This window comes from Acomys russatus, chromosome 32 (assembly GCF_903995435.1).
Source record: "Acomys russatus chromosome 32, mAcoRus1.1, whole genome shotgun sequence".
NCBI classification, from domain to species: domain Eukaryota; kingdom Metazoa; phylum Chordata; class Mammalia; order Rodentia; family Muridae; genus Acomys; species Acomys russatus.
In genome coordinates, this window is record NC_067168.1 from 45839942 (window position 1) to 45860603 (window position 20662).

A 20662-nucleotide genomic window follows, 5' to 3' on the forward strand; every position below is an offset into this window, starting at 1 on the left:
GCCTAGTCTGCAAAAGCGAGTCCAGCACAGTCAAGGCTACACAGAGAAACCCTGTCTCGGGGGGGAAATACACACACACACACACACACACACACACACACACACACACACGCACACGCACACACTCCTCGGGGCTTCTGCACAGCATAGGAAGTGAGGGACTGGGGAGAGAGTAGCTCTCACTTAGGTCCTTGAGAAACATGACCTAATTGGGAGGAGGCAAAGCCCAGCGTGTGGGCTGTTGAGTTTAGCAGGAGCAAATACAGAAGATAACGACCAAGTCCATTGTGGACTCAAAGCTGTCAGAATCAACACTAAACAACAAAGAATGCATTAAGTTCCCCCAATTATCGTCTGTGACGAGGAGGGGGAGCCCTGTGTGTGGGCTGCACCCCTCCACCATGAAAGCTGTAGTGCCATGAGGATGCCCACCAAGCCTGCTTGGGATGTAACCTGCTCTCAGAACAGCCATGAAATCAACAAAGAAACCGTGTGTGTGTGTGTGTGTGTGTGTGTGTGTGTGTGTGTGTGTGTGTGTGTAAATCAGAGATTGCACTAGCACGGGGTAGCTTAGGAAGCTGTGCTAAGGAAGGAGCTGACGATGCTCTGCTTGGTGGGGACTGTGCTTGACAGTAGGAGACATGAGGGTGTTGTGTGACACTATTCTTGGGGAGATACAAACAAACATCTATTCACCCCGGATAGAAAACTTACAGACCAGCATACAGACATGACCGAAGTCTAGTTGGCAAACCAGTGAGGGTTTTTTTGGGGGGAGGTCACTTACAGGAATATGGGTGACAAGTAACTTACAGGAGCAGAAATGACTCAATGACATCTGCATCACCGAAACCTACCCCAGCACGGGTCAGCGCTCACAATGCTGGGGTCCTGGAGCGCACTGCGCAGCCTGCAGGCAGCTCGGCAGGCTGGACAGCATCCTTTCCAGGTGCCTCGGTTGGTCTGGGCCTCTTCCATGCACCTCTCTCTGCCTTTTCCGATAAGATTAGCGGGCTTGTCTGTGGGACTCAGCCTCTTTACTGTTTACTCTTGGAGAAGGAGGGGCATAGTGAACTTGGTCAGTTTCAGTGACTTCCAGAAGTTTCTTTGAGTTGTTTACTTCCTGCCTGCATGAGCTTCCAGTCAGATGGTGTGTTTCACCTCCCCTAGAACACCCTGCTGTCCTACCTTCATGCAAACCCTGTGTGTATTAAAGCGCCTCTCTCCGAGAAGAAAGGTTTTTAATGTGAGAAAATTAACCACAGAGCATTTAGTTTATTTTAAAGAATCGTTCTAGGGACCACCATTGCCCTAGCATCCGGAGCCTTAGCTTTGTTCAAATGAACCTCACGTGGGCACCTGTATGTGCAGGGCCCTGTGTTCCCAGGTGCTGTGCACAAGCTAGAGAGGAGGCCGTTCTCTTCCGCCGCCAAGGTGAGATTATTATTCTGAGACATCCAAATGTGGACGTGTAGACTCAAGAAATGTAAAAATCCCCATATGAACTTTAAAGATTTTTAAAGTTATGTGTGCATGTTGGGTATGGGAGGGCAAAGGGGGGGGGTTTGTGTGCATTCCGTGTCCGTGGTGTCCAGAGGAGAGCATCAGAGAGCTTGCAGGGAATCAGCTCAAGGCACACCACAACCAAAGTCCTCAAAACGAAGGAGATGTATTTGCCCCAGAGGGACAAAGGACAGAGAATAAGAGACAACGACAGGAGATGCCAAGGCAGAGAGAAGGGGGGAGGGGCAAGGGAAAGGCGGCAGGGATATTTGTCCCAGAGGAATACAGGACCACCTCTGGGTACAGGAGACAGACATGGCTCATAGGCAAATGGCAGTTTATAAAAGGAAAGGAAGAAACCAGTGTTAGGATGAGGTGTTTAATTTTAATTTGGGGGGGGGGGGCGGGCGCTGGAAAGATGGCTCAGTGGTTAAGAGCACTGACTGCTCTTCCAGAGGTCATGAGTTCAATTCCCAGCAACCTTCTATAATGTGATCTGATGCCCTCCTCTGGCCTGAAGATGTACATGCAGGCAGAGCACTGTATACATAATAAATAAATAAATGAGCGAATAAATAAATCTTTAATTTTAATTGGGCATGTTAATTAGGTGAACCAAAGGGGGCTTTGGACTGTTGCTGGACCTTGTAGTTAGCCTCAGGAGGAAGAAGACCTTGTGGCTAGCCTTAGGGCTGTGATCTGACCTGTTAGCAGGGCAGAGGGAGTCAGGTACAGCAAAGCCTGCTACAGCTGTGTTTGCCACACTCAGGCCTGCTAGCGCCCGTCAGAGCTGGACTGGCAGACATTTGTGAGCCACCCAATGAGGGCGGCCGTTAGACTGGTTAGTGCCTCAAGAGACTGTCTCAACTGTCTCCCACAGACAAGCAAAACAGGGACACGGGCTTTCGGAAGCATTTTTCTGACATTTTTTTCAGGAATGTTTCACTATCATAATGCGTTTGCATCTAAGTGCCAGGGGGAGAGGCTAACTGCCAGGTGTCGCTGCTGGGTAACGGCCTTGGCAACAGATTGTGTGTGAAGAATTTGCCTTGCGATACTCTCGCTAATTGTCTATAGATTCCTGTTTACTTGTTAAAAATTACAGACAGAACTTTAGGTCAAGATGCATGTGAAACATGTGGGCGTCTGTTAGTTTATTTCAACTTGAAAAGTTTGAGAACGGTCACACTATAATAGCACTAACTCATGGCGTGCACCTCCAGGAAGATCGCCCAAGCACATCTCCGTTTTGCTTTGGACCTTGGGAGAGGCAGAAGTGTGTGCGCATTAATGAATACATCATATGTTAGCGCTAAGTGCTGAAAAACAAGACACTCAAAAATGTCATCAAGAAAATTCGGCACTTTTGAGGTTGGTTTTTTCTTTTCTTACGGTGATCTAGAAGACCTTGCGCAGAGCCCCTGAATCACCGGCTCTTCCCTTATGGTGCTGATGGTCGGAGGGCTCTGGGCCAGTTCTTGGGGCACTGGGTCAGTCCTTGGGGCGCTGGCCATGGGTCACTAGGAAGAGTCTCAAATGACTGACTTGGAGGCCCTTGCCTTTGAAAACCTTCATCGGAATGACAGGAGGAATGCAGATCACCTGTAAAGATCTCTGAAGCTCTGGGTGAGGGAGTGGTCAGCCTGGTCCAGAATTCCTCCATGATCTGGAACTGAGGTCTGCACAGAGGGTTGCCAGGCCAGGCTCCCCACCCCCGCACCATGAGCTCTGAGGGCAGCTGGGGACATGAGGCTCCACTGCGCAGCATCCATCGCCAGTCGGCAATGCTAAAAGACCAGCGAGAATGTGACACTGGGCAAGGGCAGCCACATTTTGGAAAGATGAACTTTTCTTTGCGGGTTAAGGCGACAGCTATAAGGAAAAATCTGGGCATTCTGGGCTGCAGTTTGGCAGTGTTCCTGCAGCTTGGCAGAGCCCCCTGTTTACCGTTTAGATGAAGCAAAACGCCCCAGCCAGCCTGCCTCCCACTCCTTACCTTCCCGATCAGCTCATTTTTAGTATCCACGGTTGTGCCAAGAACCCAGAAAGAAAGAAAGAAAGAAAGAAAGAAAGAAAGAAAGAAAGAAAGAAAGGCTTATTTGTTACCATGGAGGCTCCCAGCTTCTTTAGGGCCCAGGCCTAGAATTACTGACTTTGTAAATGAAGCCCTCTGCCACCCGTAAAGAAGAAGCGGGTGCTCATGGGAATAATGGCTTCTCTGTAATAACCCTGATGTTACGGAGAGCTAGCTCTGTACTGAGTACCAATGTATACTTTAGCCCTTTACGTGTTGGGAAGGGGGAAGAGGTGGGGTCCCTGGTCTGAGTCGTAATATTTCAAAGCAGATCTCTCTCCTGGAATGCTGGTTCTGTTCTTAAGGGTGGCTTTCTTTACAGAACTTGTTTTCTTTTTCTCTTTTTTTGGGGGAGGTGGAAGTAGGCATTCGAGTCAGGGCCTCTCTGTGTTAGCTTTGGCTGTCCTGGACTTGCGCCACCATGCCCAGCACAGATTTGTTTTCTAAAGAGCTCAAAAAGGGCTGGCAAGGGGCTGGAGAGATGGCTCAGAGGTTAAGAGCACTGGCTGTTCTTCCAAAGGCCCTGAGTTCAATTCCCAGCAACCACATTGCGGCTCATAACCATCTGTAATGAGATCTGGTGCCCTCTTCTGGCATCTAGGCATACATGCAGGCAGAACATTATATACATAATAAATAAGTAAACCTGGGGCTGGAGAGATGGCTCAGAGGTTAAGAGCACTGTCTGCTCTTCCAGAGGTCCTGAGTTTGATTCCCAGCAATCTCATGGTGGCTCACAACTATCTATAATGTGATCTGATGTCCTCTTCTGGCCTGCAGGTGTACATGCAGGCAGAATGTTATATGCATAATAAATAAATCTTTAAATAAATAAACTTTAAGGGGGGCTGGCAAGCTAGTGAGCTGGCTCAAAGCACCTGCTGTGTAAGCCTAACAACCTGAGTTCAAACCCTGGAACCCACGTAAAACAGGAGGAGAGAACCAACTTCACAAAGCTGTCCTTTGACCTACACGCATGCATGCATGCTGCCGCTGCCACCATCATCTTCATCATCACCATAGAACTGAGACGGTCTGCTGGCCGCTGTTAGCAAGGACAGGTGCTGGCTCAGCTCTGGTCGGTGGTTTAATTTCAGTGAGAAAACACAGTCATTTCATGGAGCTTCTCTTGGGAGATAGTTTTGGGGATGTGCAGATGGAGCCGATCTTTCTCTTTAAGGTCCCAAAGTCCACTCCATGAGCAGCATCTGCAGATACCTGGACAGGGGAGCCTGGCTCTGTGGGTACTGCCGGGATGCCAGCAGGACGTTCAAATTCCAATGATGCTGGGTGACAGGGGTTCACAGTGAGTTCAGGAGCTTGGAGGCATTTAACCCAAGAGGGTTAGGAACCCTGGGGCTCCATCAGCCCCAGACCATAAGGTCATTGCCCCCTAGAGGGCAGGACTGATTTACAGCCTAAATGACCTGTATTTGTCACCACGGTTTCTGTTTATTTTTCAAGTAAAACATTAGCGGTAGCCTTTTCTTAAGGTTTACATTTGAGCAGAAATACACTGACTTCACGTTTTCTGAGACGAACATTAAGTTCTTTCCATTTTTGCCATTCACGGCTCTTGAATTCGCACCCAGATGAGGACGTAATGTGCATCTCTTCAGAGTTTCTGTTAATACCCTGTGTGTGCGAGAGAGCCCATTTCTAAGGCAACACACTTGTTCTGGTTTCCTTATCTTTTGCAAATCTTTTGCCTAATGCAGTACAGTCCACAGAACTGTGATGCTTCAAATCCCTCTGTGTGATGTGTGTGTGCCGGGCGCTCTCAGAGGATTTTAGTCAGTTCCCAGCACCCGAGCCAAGCTTCCCACGCCCACCTGTATCTCCAGCTCCAGGAGCTCTGTCGCCCTCTTCTGGCCGCCATAGGCATTGCACCCACATGTACATGTGCATCAATAAAAAGATTTAATAACTAAAAATAAAGTCACAAAAATTTGTAAAATCCAGGCAGAAGTTGACTGATAACGATTTTAGACACAAAGGTGCTGAAGTGCACTTCTGTGCACAAAGTGACCTGCCGTGGTCCGAGCTATCAAGGGATGGGCTGTATCCATCAGTGGTTGTTTGGGTCAAACCTGGCCACACTTGAGCCTTTCTTTACCTGAGGGGTGTACACAGGAGACTCCCCAAAGCTCTCTTCCAGATCCAGCTTCCTCAGCCCCATCTCCCCCCTGCCATCCGATGTGTGTTTGTGATATAAACCTTACCAAAGTTAACCCTGTGATGTGGGTAGAAAGCACATGATAGGACCACCCTGGGGACTGTCCCAAACCTATGCATCTTGAATGTACAAAGCAAGAAAGGTGAAAAATAAAAATAAAAACAAAATAAGTGTAAAAATCCATGTGAATTTTCTCTACAAGGTTTCCTCAAACCCAGAGGCTTTAAGTGAGCTTCGGTGGCTTTCTCCCCACGGCACATGTGTTGATGGCTTTTCTTGGCTGGCTTAGCTGAGATTTCACAGCTCTGCAACCCCTCCCTGCCGAAGCCAGTAATAGAAACCGGCAGTGCTATGTGCCAGTCCCTCACTCCGGCTTACTCTCTGCAGAGAGGCCTGAGTCTCTTCTCAAAAAGGTTGCCTGGGTTACTGTGTTTCTTCGGGCCTTCCTACCCAGGAACACAGAGAGAGGAGATTTGGGGTCTCCACCACCTGTCTCCACCACCTGTTTCTGCCATTGATTCTTCTTTAAGATACTCCGGTCTCATCTGGGTCCAAGAGCTTGGCAGAAAAAGCATCGCTGGTTCCGGTAACCTTAACAATTAAATTTCGTAATTTACAGTAATTGGTTATTTACTATAATCCTGCATAGGAGGCTGCCTGTCGCTGTTACGGGTGTTTTTCAGTCAAAATAGGTCACTTTTGTCCCATCTTGTGTGTGAGTTTTCAGTTCATGTTTTTTTTTTTGTTGTTGTTGTTGTTGTTGGTTTGTGGGTTTTTTTTTTTTTTAATCTGTGTATAGGTTGAAAAGTGAACTGTGAAAGATATTTTGATCTACTGTCTCCACTTCAGAGACTACAGGGACAAGTGGGGGTACTGTGCCCCACCTCTGCTGATGCAGCACACGGGGTGCTGAGCTACTCCCGGGCAGGTGCCTCACCTCTGAGGCCACAGCTGGTACAGGGGGTATCACTGGTGTGTTCAAGGGTTGGGTTGACTTAATCCAAAGTAACCCTGCACTATGTCCTTGAGCAGCAACTGCTAGGACACATATGTCCCAGGGCATTTTGTGCTTGAGGTCAGCCACACTGGGATGTTACATCTGTCACCCCGAAGGGACCCTGAAAAGTTCGTCAGGGTCCCCCAGGCTTTCTGCCTGCTGTTTTATCTTATTGTTTATTTTAGTGCTTCTCATTCTCATGCAAAGTGAGAAGTTGCTTTATGGCATTTTCATGCACATATGATATTTTGTTGTTTTTTTTTTTAAAGACCTACGTGTTTTTTATTTATGTGAATGACTGTTTGCCTGAACGTACGTGTGGGCGTCACATGTCGTTTGGTACCCGTGGAGGCCAAAAGAAGGTGCCAGATCCTAGCCGAAGTTCCAGGGGGTTGTGAGCTGCCTGATGTGGGTGCTAGGAACCAGAACTCCGGTTCCTGGCATGACAGCAAGCACACTCGACAGAGGAGCCACCTCTCCGGCCCCTCACATATCTCTTCAACAGATTAAATGGCCGTTGCCTCTCTTATGATAAACATAAATTAAAGTTACATTGCTGCCCTGTTGTTCAAAGATTAGCAAAGATAGACCGATGATGCCTCGTACAGCAGGGGTGCTGACAAGTCGCTAACAGGCCATGAACTGGGATAGCTCACATGAGATTCCTACAGCCTGTGAAACGGTAGGCAGACCTTTCAGACCCACGCATCTGTGCCTACGAATTTATCCTGAAGATGTATGTACTTACATCCAGTGGGTCAGATAAAAAGCCGTTCTTGGAGCATTGGTGGAATAGCAAGCACAGCAATCTAGAATACCAATAAGGAGATAGGGCACAGGTTAAATAAGTTCTAGAGTAGCCATCAAGTGATATACTCGTGAACCCCTACAAAGGAGCAAGGGGCATGCTTGCAATGGTGTCTAGGGTGCATTCTTGTGAGAGCTGCAATGGTGAGTGGTCACTTCTGCAGAGCCGGTGTCTTGTGTGTGCATAAAGGAAATTGATCGCATTGCTCTGTGTCTTAGTTTCTGTTCTGTTGCTGTGAAGAGACACCATGATCAAGTCAACTTACGAAAGGAAGCATTTAACTGGGGGTTTTCCTGCAGTTTCAGGAGTTAGTCCATGACCATCATGATGAGGAAGGAGCACGGCAGCAGGCAGGCAGGTGGCAGGCAGCAGGCAGGCAGGTAGGCAGCAGGCAGGTAGGCAGATAGGCAGCAGGCAGGCAGGTAGGCAGCAGGCAGGCAGCAGGCAGGCAGCAGACAGGCAGCAGGCAGCAGGCAGGCAGGCAGGCAGGCAGCAGGCAGGTAGGCAGCAGGCAGGCAGCAGGCAGGCAGGTAGGCAGCAGGCAGGCAGCAGGCAGGCAGGCAGGCAGCAGGCAGGCAGGCAGCAGGCAGGCAGGTAGGCAGCAGGCAGGCAGGCAGGCAGGCAGCAGGCAGGTAGGCAGCAGGCAGGCAGGTAGGCAGCAGGCAGGCAGCAGGCAGGCAGGCAGCAGGCAGGCAGGTAGGCAGCAGGCAGGCAGCAGGCAGGCAGGTAGGCAGCAGGCAGGCAGGTAGGCAGCAAGCAGGCAGCAGGCAGGCAGGCAGCAGGCAGGCAGGTAGGCAGCAGGCAGGCAGGCAGGCAGCAGGTAGGCAGATAGGCAGCAGGCAGGCAGGCAGGCAGCAGGTAGGCAGATAGGCAGCAGGCAGGTAGGCAGCAGACAGGCAGGCAGCAGACAGGCAGCAGGCAGCAGGCAGGCAGGCAGCAGGCAGGCAGGTAGGCAGCAAGCAGGCAGCAGGCAGGCAGGTAGGCAGCAGGCAGGCAGCAGGCAGGCAGGCAGCAGACAGGCAGCAGGCAGCAGGCAGGCAGGCAGCAGGCAGGCAGGTAGGCAGCAAGCAGGCAGCAGGCAGGCAGGTAGGCAGCAGGCAGGCAGCAGGCAGGCAGGCAGGCAGCAGGCAGGCAGCAGGCAGGCAGGCAGCAGGCAGGCAGGCAGCAGGCAGGCAGGTAGGCAGCAGGCAGGCAGGCAGGCAGGCAGGTAGGCAGCAGGCAGGTAGGCAGCAGGCAGGTAGGCAGACGTGGTGCTGGAGCCATAGCTGAGAGCTTACATCCAATCTGAAAGACGGGGACAGAGCAATGGAGATCGAGGTGGTGAGCTTTTGAAACCTCAGAGCCCACCTCCAGCGACACATGCCTACCAACAAGGTCAAACCTTATACTCCTTCCCAAACAGTTCCACCAACTGGGAATCAAATATTCAAATATATGAGCCTGTGGAGACCGTTGAAACCACTGCAGTAGCCTTAGCTGGAGGTTGGAGGGACAGTGGCCATGGATGAATGGAAGACTTAAATTGCAAATCCTAGGGTCTGACTGGTATTTATGGGGGACGGTTGGAGAGATGGCTCAGTGACAAAGCACATGCCATTCGAGCATGAAGTCTTGTGTTTGAATGTCCCAGCACGCACATAAAAAGCTGGGTGCAGTGCATCTGAATGCAATCTCAGCACTGGGGAAGCAGAGACAGGCAGATCCCCAGGGCTGGCTACCACTCTAACTTCTAATGAGACACCTGCCTCAAGACTGATGTGGGAGCAAGTGAGGAAGATGCCCTAGCCTCCACACACATGCGTATGTGCATGGGGACACGCGCATGCGCGCACGCGCGCGCACACACACACACACACACACACACACACACACACACTTTATTAAAATTACCAGACAAACAGGGGTGAGCTCTATCAATGACTGGTGATAGGCCTGTTTTCACAGAACAATTCCTGTCTCTGCTTTGTGTTTTTGCTTGGGCTAAAAGGACCTTACTCAGGGCAGGCAGGTGACAATCAGTAAGTGACAGATATTTTTGACTCGCCACAGCCCCAGTACCCCTGCCCCCGACCTTAGCATCCTCCTGCGGATGCAAGCGAGTTTGTCATGATGGCTGCAACTGCTCACTTGCTGGAGCACCACTTACTCCTGGTTCGCACACGGTGCGGTGAGAGAATTGACTAATCTGAGCACTGTTCAAGCCAGCTCTTCCAGCAGCCAGCCAGGGCTTCCTTTGAAGTAGAAACACCTCATTCCGTAGTTTACTGTTGTGCTGGTTAAGTTTGGGTGAAGAAGCAGAAAAGGAAGTGCTCACACTAAACACAAACGTGGAGATTCTCTCACGGTAAACCAGGCTCACCTCAGCGTCTTGGGACCACAGGCAGCCATTGCCAATGCTGCTCCTCATGTCCCTGGAGATGGGCTGGGAAGAAGATGTGATCGTTTGTATTCTGAAGATAGAGGCGTGAAGCGAAGGAAATAAGATCAGTGTCGACAACAAGGCCACACTGAGGGAGAGTGTGTGTGCGCTCTGCTTTTGCTGTCGACCCTGAGGGTCATATACTCATTAGCTGGATCCCGCATGCTCTCCCAGATGAGCCACCTTGGCTGCAGCTAAACCAAGAGCAGCCGGTTTCCAGATCCGTGTGACTAAACCCAGTTACTTCTGGCAAAGGAAGAGTAAGCGCCAGTCTGCCTTATAAGCAAGGGAGCAGAAGAGAAGCTGCACTCACCCTCCTTCCAAAACCACGGAGGCCCTGCAGGCTTGACAGCTGGTTTCATTAAATCAAACTCACAGAGCCATACCGCGGTCCAGGGTGGAGGCGAGAACCATGCAGGCTGCCTGATGGACGAAAATGATCAAGGCTAGGACGGGCCAGTGGTCTCAAGTCCACACAGGACCTGTGAGAACCTACGAAGAGCCTGGTCAGAGACACCTGTATGCCCAAGCCCACTGACAGCATCCAGGTAAGTCATAGAAAGGAAAGGTCCTAGGCCCACCCACATGCATTCTCACCTACAGGGTGGCTCTCAGGCTCCTCAGGGTCTCAAAGTGTCATAGCTTTTCCCTAATAATGCAGTCTCCATGCTTCTCCAAAGCTCTTCTTCCACCGCACACCAGCCCTAAGGTTTTCTGGAAGTTTCTAAGACCAAGAGTCTTGACCAGAAAACTACAGCAATAGCAAAAACATGGGTTCTGTGCATCTTTGAAAGATTTTATTTTCTCTTTTAGTTATGCATATGTATGGGGTTAGAGTGGGTACGGTTGAGTGCACATGCTACCGAGGCTGGAAGAGGGCACCAGGTCCCCTGGAGCTGGAGCTATTGGTGGTTATGAGATGACCAACATAGGAGTTGGGAACTCACCTCTGGTTGTCAGTAAGATCAGTACCAGCAGATGCTGCTGGGCCATCTCTTTGGATCCTGCGCCTTTCTTATAAGTTGAGATGTGTGTGTGTGTGTGTGTGTGTGTGTGTGTGTGTGTGTGTGTGTGTGTTTTGAGACAGAATTCCTCTGTTTAGCCTTGGCTGTCCTAGACTCACTTTGTAGACCAGGCTGGCCTTGAACTCACAGAGATCCACTGTCTCTGCCTCCTGAGTGCTGGGATTAAAGGCGTGCAGCACTGCTCCCAGCTTCTTACTCATTTTAAAATATGCTTTGTTATTTGAGTGTGTGCATGCGCACAGGTGTGTGCAGGCACACCCATGCCACAGCACATGTGTAGAGGTGAGAGAACAATTTTCAGGAGCTAGCTCTCTCCTTCCACCATGTGGGTTACAGGGTTCAATCTCAGAACCCTCCTCTCTCCCTGATTAACATTTTAACTGGCATAATGGTTGGTTTATGTATAGCATACAAGGTGCTGACATGTGCAGCGATGATCGCACCTGGGCCCCCTTTGTGCTGAGACTCCTCAACCCCTTCTCTCCTGGCTCTTTATAAAGTACGTAATGAGTTGGCGTGACACACCATGCCACCTGACTGGGTCGTTAGATCTTACTGCTCCCATGTAACTGGACTTGTGTGCCAGCTGTCTGCCCCACCCCCACCTCCCTACCTCCCGTCCCCTCGTTCTCTCTGCATCTATGAAACCGCCTTTCATTTCCACGTGAGTGGGAACCTGCAGTGTTTGTCTTTCTGGGTCTGGCTGTGTCACTTAGTGCCATGTCCTCCAGTCTGGTTTGTGATTGGATAATGGGCAATGTTGTGCAAATTCTCCATTTTCTTTATGTATTCATTCATTGATTGACATCTCTCTCGATTCCAAACCCATAGTGGTGCCGCAGCATGCATGGGCATGCAGGCGCCTTTTGATTCAGTGACTATATTCCGTTTAGAGTAACACTGTGGGATTTCTGCACCACACGAGGATTCTGTTTTAGATTTCTGAGGGACTTCTGTACTCTGCCCTATGGTATCAGTTTACATGTTTGTCAAGAGTCTATAAGAATCCTCTTCTCTGAATTCTCCTCTGCATTTTTAAAATCTCTCCATTTAATTTAACTTATTTTAATTGTGATTGGATGGGTGTCTGTTACAATATGCATGTGAAGGTCAGGGAACAGCTTTGTGGAGTTGGTTTTCTCCTGCCACCATGTGGCGCCCGTGGCTCAGGCCTCCATTTGCCAGCTGCATCACCTTCAGCGTCAGTTTCTCATCCATCTGCCCTGTGGTGGTAAATATTGAGTAACCTGGGACTGAAGCCTCTAGGCTTATCTGTGAGGAAGGTTTTAGACTGTGCTGATGTGGGAATGGCAGCGTTCCGTGGCCTGGGGCCCTGGACTGAATAAAAAGAAAAAAGTAAAAGCCGGGAGGTGGCGCACGCCTTTAATCCCAGCATTTGGGAGGCAGAGGTGGGCGGATCGCTGTGAGTTCGAGGCCAGACTGGTCTACAAAGTGAGTCCAGAATAGTCAAGGCTGCATGGCTACACAGAGAAACCCTGTCTTGAAAACAACAACAACAAAATCAAAAAACAAAAAAAAAGGAAAGAAAGAAAGAAAAAGAAAAGTAAATGGCTCCTACATTCATCTTTCTCTGCTTCCTGAGTGTGGACACAGTGTGTCCAGCTGCCTTGTGCTCCCATGGCCACGCCTTCCCTGGTCAAGGTCTGTATCCTTGAACTGTGAGCCCAAATGAGCCCTTCTTTCCTGAACTCGCTTTTGCCAAGGACAGTATCACAGCAGCTAGAGGATTTGTTTTACCTCCTCGGGATGGGCAGGGGTGGGCTTTGGATATAATCACGTGGGTGCTGATGGTAGAAACAGCAGGGGCTGGGCTCAGGGAGGAGAGGCCATGCATGGGTCAGTCTCAGGTTTCCCTTGCTTCCAGCCCTGACTTTGCCTCCCTCTTTCTCAGCTCCCACTTCTTCACCTGTCGACCCGGCATGGTACTCCAAGCCTCCTGGCCACGTGTGCCTGCAGGTTCTTAGTGGCACACTCTGGGGTCCCAGCATGCAAGCTGTCCTTTCCCATCTGGAGTCTGTGCATCTCTTGACTTTTCACAACACACTGCTCTGACTTGGTCCTTCAGGGCTTGCCTGTTGTCAGGGACGTAGGACTCTTCCTTCACAAACATCCGAGTGACAGGTACACCCAAGTGACAGTCTGTTCATTTCCACAGCTCTGAGTCAGCCACGTTGTCATCTCCTGGGCTCTTCGGGACCTGTCGATCTGTCTTCTTGCTCAGTAACCCTCAAAATGCAGTCCCTCTCGCCTGGGGAGGGCTCAGGGCTATTCTCTCAAGCCTCACGCAGCCACTGAGGCAAGGGCTCTTGGGAGGGGCCCAGAAAGCAGAATCAGCCAGCCCTGTGGTAGTAGGATGATGAGCCGCCTTTCAGAGCCACCAAGTGCTAAGAAACCCATTGACGAAGAAGACCAACTCTTTGGTTAGCATGAAGTATAAGAAGCCTGGCCATGGGCTGGAGAGATGGCTCAGAGGTTAAGAGCACTGGCTGCTCTTCCAGAGGTCCTGAGTTCAATTCCCAGCACCCACTTGGTGGCTCACAACCATCTATAATGTGATTGGATGCTCTCTGCTGGTGTGCATTATCATATACATTAAATAAATAAATCTTTAAAAAAAAAAAAAAAGCTTGACCATGGTAGTACACGCCTATAATCTCAGCACTTGGGAAGTGGAGGCAGACTCTCAAGTTCAAGGTCAGCCTGAGCTACATAGTAAGACCCTGTTTCGGAAAAGAGTGAAAAAAAAAAAAAAAAAGACATTGTTGTGTGGTCTGCTTAAATCCAATATAACTCAAACACCAGGTGACAAAAATGTATTGTAGTCAAGACTCTACCGATCAATCAGGGCTGCAGAACAGACTCAGGAGCTGAACTGTGACCCTGAAGGACATTGTACAGCATATTTAAAGGATGAACCATAGAGCGAGAGGGAGCATGGGTGGGCTGCAGTGTGTCCATCCAGTCATATGTTGACATAAGGGGTTGAGCAAGGGAGTTTCCATCAGTCAGGGTAGGAGTGGGCCCTGGAGCCCGAGAACATGACTGTGTTGACCCCACCAGAAAGATGGAGACGTTGTCCTTGAAATGTCTGGACTCAGACAACTGTCTCCTTATAGCAGATTGGAAGGTCCCAGCTATTGGCAAGTCCCCAGCTCCCTAGGGCCTGGGACCTTGAACTTAGATTTTCCCCTATGATTAAGTGGAGTCTGAAAACAAAATGGTGGAACTCAGAATATGTTTCTTCTGCTTGTTCCCAACAATGTAGGACTTGAATGTTGTCTTCCCATTGAGACTATTTTTGGCATTATTTAACATTTATATCCACACTCTTTAAAAGTGGGTGTAATAGTGTGTGTGCTGATAATAAAAATAACAGGTTCTGAAAGGCCACCTGGGATGGGGTGGTGTGCGAGCTGATACCCCAGCATTATGTCGGTCGTCACTATAAATCTGGGGGCGAGTGTTTATTCTTTTATTGTAAGGGCTTGTAGTGGTTTGAACTTGAACGATATGGCCACAGGGCTCATGTATTTAATGCTTAGCCCCCAGCTGATAAACTGTTTGAGGATTAGGAGATGTGGAGTAGGTGTGGCCTTGTTGGAGTAGGTGTGTCACTGGAGGGTGGGCTTTGAGGGTTCAAAAGCCCATGTTAGGTCCAGTCTGTCTCTGTCTCTGTCTCTCTGACTCTCTTTCTGTCTTTCTCTCTCTCTCTCTCTCTGTGTCTGTCTGTCTGTCTCTCTCTATGTGTTTGTCTCTCTGTGTATGTGTGTGTGTCTGTCTGTCTCTCTCTCTCCCTGTCTGCATCTCTCTCTCTCTCTCTCTCTCTCTCTCTCTCTCTCTCTGTGTGTCTGTCTGTCTGTCTGTCTGTCTCTCTGTTGTTTCTCTGTGTGTGTGTGTATCTGTCTGTCTGTCTCTCTGTTGTTTCTGTGTATGTGTGTGTGCCTCTGTCTGTCTGTCTGTCTGTCTCTCTGCCTGTTGCCTGTGGATCAGAGTGTAAAGCTCTCAGTTACAGCTCCAGCACCATTCCCTGCCGTAATGGTCATGGACTAACTCTCTAAAACTCTGAGCAAACACTGAAATTAGTGCTTTCCTCTGTAACTTGCCTTGCTCATGGTGTTTCTTCACAGCTGTACAGCAGTGCCTGGGACGAAGCTCAAGAAGACTCTGTTGTTGGTTATGTTTTGATTTGTGTTTGGAGGATTGAATCATTAAGCCTTTGAGCTTCTTGTAGGAGACCGTATCCAGGGAGCTGTTGAGGATTAATCATTGCAGGATGGGGTGAGTGGGTGTAATGGCAGGGCTGTCCTGGGGCTTCGCCTCAATATCAAGCAGGTGATTGTGTGAACTGCTCTCAGTAGACGACAGGCCCAGCCAGGGAGGTCTGGGCTCCTCAGGCCTCCACTGACAGAAGCAGCAGACATAGTGGCTCAGAAGGAAACACACACAGCATCCCAAGCTGATGTCGCTTCTGGACTTTGGGGCCTCAGTGAACAGTCAAAGGCTTCCTAACTGGCTCTTAACAGTGTCCACATAGGAGAGAGAAAAGCAACTTTTTTTCCTTTGCCAACACACCCATCTTTCCCTCTAACTCTTTAGAAGGAAAAACCTTACTGTTTCCTGGTCTTGGTCTATCCTAAGTCTATAGTTGCTTTGTCAGCACGTAGGTCAGCCCATGCGCTCCATGTGTCTACTGATGCCCCCACTGAAAAGTTAGCAGCTAACTCTCAGTCACACAGGTGGTAGATGACAAAATGCACCCCAATGCTAGTCACATTCTTGGGGGAAAGTGGCACTTCTGCAGTGCACAGGGGTCCCCAGAAGTGTTTCCCCTTTCCTGAGGGCAAGCACTTCACACGCCTGCAGACTTTGGGTTCTGTTCACTTCCACCTACTTCTGCTTTCTTAGCTGTGTGTGATGAAGACGGCGTTGAGTCGGGTCGTGGGTCTTAAGTGTGGCATTCTGTAATTTTACCAGAGAAGTAATGTCAGCATAGCGCCACCATCACAGGGTTTTTGGGGGAACCTGGCTGAGTGTAAAGACATGAATGTATGCCCACAGTATTTTGATGTGTCATTTTTTAATAGCTATTGCACCTGCATTCGAGAGTTTGACTTTTCAGTTATTTTGTTCATCTTTATAGCTATGTTTCCCAGGCTGGATCATTTTCCTTAGAAAAATGGGACGAGATAAAGCAAGTTACTGGCCCTGTCTCTTATAGCCAAGATTTAAAACAATATAGTCATTCCACTTTTTAAAACCTCCAGTACATTTTACTAGGTCCCTTTTGCTAAAACACAAATTTCAACCCAACAAGGCTGAGAGGCTAAATGGATGACTGAGGGTGTGGTTCCACATAACGCCTCTAGGTGGCGCCCATCCTGCTGGCCACCCGTTCCACCTGCTGCTAGCCCCAGGACAAGCGCCCCTTTCCCCCCACCCGCTCCCCACCCCAAAAGCAGGGAACTCCTAGGGGCTTCCTCTTGCATGGTGCCCCGTCTTGCTAGAGTGGGGACCTGGGGACACCCGGCTTCATTGCTTAGCAACTGCAGCCTGAGCAGAGTTCTGTGCGGGCGGCTCCCCGCCTTCTCACAACTGTGCTTGTTTAAATCCAGTCAACCCAGGTCAGTCTGGCGTTCCTAGGTGAGGATATATGAGACTGTAATTATTTCGGTGCTGTTCTTTAGCTTGAATTAGGATTCTAGTGTGTCCTGGAATGAAAACACACGGTACTTACCAGTTGAGTCATGCCGCATAAACAGAAATTAGAGGATTCACACAACCAGCTCACTGAAGGGCTTAGCATTTGCGGTGTGCCTGCTAAGTGGTAGGGCTTTAAAGGGAAACAATATAGTTGTTTTAGGTTTTCTTCTGACTCTTTGCTTCACGGGGCTTCCTGTTGCTTCAGCTTTGAATTGAGCAAAAGGCCGAACTTGCAATCAGAACCAACAGGGGCTCGGTGGGGCCGACTCCAAGGCAGTGTCCACACCTGTACCCCACGTTTGCTTGTTCCTTCGTTGAATGTGAATTTTTTTCCTTCCAATCTGGAAATCTTTATACTCTTTTTCTGAATTTTCCAGAGGGAATTTTTGTTTTTTTACACTCACAATAAGAAAGAGTTACAAAAGCAGTTCCTCAAATGGAAGGGCTTTAGAATCTGTTCTCACCAAGCATGAAGGAGATCTCGTCCATGTCTGTGCCGACCATGGCTGCCTTGTGCACTGGGAAATAGGTTTCCCATGGTGCTGGCTGAAAAAGAGTCTGGAGCCTTTTGCAGGCTCATTAGTTCTTCTTATTTCTTCAAGCTGGATTAAAAGTGCCGATGATACGGTAGGAATACCTGCTATAGAGCCCACTGCTGACCAGATGTTCTGTGAGTTGGCTTTTTGCATTAATAAACCACGGAGAATTTAGTGGCTTAAAATAGCAAGCATCTGCTGGCTCGCAGGGTAGACTCAGGTGGGTCCGGCCTTCCCCCCCCCTGCCCCCCCCCGCTTCCTGCAACTCTGGCCAACTGGCGGCTGATAGCCCCACTCACTGCTGAGGGGGGGGGCTTGGCCACCAAAGGTGTCCATCCCAGTGCAGGCCAGCTTGACTCCACATGCGTGATGACAGGTAGCAGTGTCCCCGAGGTATCCAGCGAGGAGCCTGCAGGCTCAAGCTTCCGGAGGCTGAGGTGCAAACGCTACCTACCCCTCTGTGGAGGGAGCCATTCCGCGGGTCTAACTTTTGCTGTCTGGCAGGCTTCTGAGGACACAGTCACTGGAATGGTTCTACAACAACGTGAAGAGCCGCTTCAAGCGCTTCGGCAGCGCCAAGGTCCTGAAGAACCTGTACAGGAAACACCGTCTGGAGAGTGGCGCCTGCTTTGACATCCTAGGTAATCGCGATGCCTGCTGCTCTGGGAGGTGTTGATGGCTTCAAGTGAGAGGAGAGGGCGTGGCTTGCAGGCCCGGTTCTTGGGGACACACACTCTTCACAGGGACAGAGAAACTTAATTAAACAGTATGTTCTGGAAAGAGGCCAGGTGGCAGGGAGTGTCACACTGTAACTTAGGATTTTGTTTTTGCGTGTGCATGTATATGTGGATGCACGTGTGTATGGGCACGCGTGTATGTGTGTGCACATGGATGGGAAGGCCAGGGGTCGGCTTCCCGTGTCAAGAGTTGTCCGCCTTGTTTTTTTGGGACAGGGTCTTTCACAGGCCCTGGAACTCAGCCAGTAGGCTAGGCTAGACTGGCTTGCCAAGGAGATCCAGTGACCCAGCTGTCTCCGCCCCACCACTCTCTCCCTGAACCCCCAGCCTTAGGAGTAAAGCATGTGCCACACGCTCAGCTTTTGATGCTGGGAATCGAACTCAGGTCCTAGTGCTTGAGCAGCAAGCACTGTATGCTCAGTCATCTCTCCAGCCCCAGCGCATGAGCTTTGAACATTCCTGCTGGACTAGACAGCTTGAGAGCTTGGAAGGCCAAACTATTTCAGCAAATTGCAAGTGTACACACACACACACACACACACACGCACACACACGAGTGCATGCATGCACGTGGGCACATGTATGTGAAGGCCGGAGGAAGACGTCGAGCCCCCTGCTCTGTCACTCTCCTATTCCCTTCATGCAGGGTCTCTCGCTGACCTGGAGCTAGTCTGTGGCCAGCAAAGCCCGCCAATTCTTCCCCCATCTCCACTCCCCCACAGCCCTGGACTTACAAGTACTTGTGAGGCCACACCCAGCTCTTTACACTGCTCCTGGGGTTTGAACTCAGGTCTTCATGCTTGTGTGACATTGCTCTGACCACTGAGCTACCTACCCAGCCCCTAAAAGCAACTCTTAACTATCTCCTAACTGTCAAACCATGGGGAAGTTGTTTCCATGTGGAGAGGAGAGACCAGGCCTGTATTCTGGGATTGCAAAACACTCCTTCACACTCTGAGTTCTATTTGCCAGACTCGGATTCCAGCGTCCTTGCAAAGTCATGAGGGTGTTGGTGTCCTCCTGGAAAGCCCAAAGGGGCGACTTCATCTACACAGAATTTAGACCGTTACGACAAGCTAGTGGCTGAGAACGAGAGACTCTGTTCTTGGGGTCTCTGAAGAGAGACAGGAGGGTGGAGAGCAGTTGTCAAGCCTGTGAGCAGCATGCCTCCGTAAAGGAGCTTTCCACTGGAGTGTCTCTGTTCACGGCTGCTGACACGTAAATGCTTCTTATCCATGAGAGCCAGGGAAAGGAAACCTCCCGTCCACCTCCCGGGAAACTTTTTGTCATCGCTGTTTCACATTGTTGTATCTCAATAAAGCCTTGGTTGTACCTCATCTGAAAATTATGCCCGCTGCATAGCTAGTGGGGAAACAGGATGGAGGTGTCGCCCATGAGGATCATTGGGCCCTGGCGTGGTTCCAGATAGACAGTTTCAAGCTTCCTGGGAAAGGTGTGTTTAGCTGAGAGGCAGCAGCAGCCTTCAAGATAGATCAAATACGGTAGCTTCCTCCCTGTTTTCTCAGACTACATCTCAGGTACACTTCTGTAGTAGAGAAAGGGGCAGTTAAACCATTATTAGAGCGGCTGTTTAGAGAGCTGCCATGCCCCCCATCTAAAGATGAGTGGGATGCCACTGCACACAGAGGGGTACCATCTATGTGCCTATTTTTCTGGTAGGGAGGTCAAAGGCCAAAGAGGGTTGTAACTTGCTCACAGTGACACAACAGGTGATGTGCAGGTCCACCAACTGACCTCACACTCCCCATCGTCACCCCGCTGCTCTGTCTCCCCCCGCCCCCGCCCTACTTCCTCCAGAGAAGAAATCTTAGTCCACATGGGCTGCGACATCAGAACATCAGAACCACACAAGACCCAGCAACAACTTGGAGACAGTAGAAGTCTCTATAGCTGGAAGTTTGAGAGGCTGGGAAAGCCGCCTTGCCCTCTCCGTGTGTGTGTGTGTGTGTGTGTGTGTGTGTGTGTGTATGTGTTTGTGTGTGTGTGTGCGCGCGTGCACGTGTGTGTGTACACATGTACAGTACCTACAGAATCTAAAAGCCATCAGATCCCTCAGAGCTGGGAGTTGCAGACAGTTGTGAGCTTCCTGGTGTGGGTGCTGGGAGTGACAGATGATTGTGAGCCTCCAGGTGTAGGTGCTGGGAACTGAGCTTGGGTCCTCTGGAAGAGCAGTAAAGCTCTTAATCTCTGAGCCATCTCCCCAGCCCCTTGGGAAGGACCTTCTTGCTGTGTCATCGAGAACAGAAGGTAGAAAGGCGGACACACAGGAAAGAGCAAGAACGGGAGAGGATCATTCACCGTAAGCTCACTCCTGAATAACTCCACTCCCAACATTACACTAAGCCACCGATTAGGGCTGGGCTCTCTTGGTCTAGTCACCTTTTGTTAAACCGCACTTCCAATACTATCGGGATGAGGATTAAAGTTCACTATGAGTTTGGAAAGGAAATATACTTATGCCATAGCAGAAGACACTGGAAGAAAGTTGGGGTCTAGTTGTACTAAAAATCACTGTGCAGAGAGGGAAAACAACAGGTGTCAAATACTGCATCATTGGAGCATCAACCCGTCTGCAAGGCAGGCTTCATGAAGGCAGGTGATCCGCTGGCTCTGAGGCATTCATGGGCAAGCAGGGACTTCATGGC

The 20662-nt window shown here is 49.9% G+C and overlaps 1 protein-coding gene across 2 annotated transcripts in view; it reads left to right on the top strand.

Annotated features, from left to right (window-relative positions):
• The window catches only part of Myrip (myosin VIIA and Rab interacting protein), a 171478-nt gene that overhangs the window by 96058 nt on the left and 54758 nt on the right, over positions 1-20662 (top strand). For both annotated transcript variants that reach the window (XM_051140189.1, XM_051140188.1), the window contains exon 4: positions 17764-17900. In XM_051140189.1, the coding sequence (XP_050996146.1) occupies positions 17764-17900 (137 nt within the window). The remainder of the gene's footprint in view (positions 1-17763; positions 17901-20662) is intronic.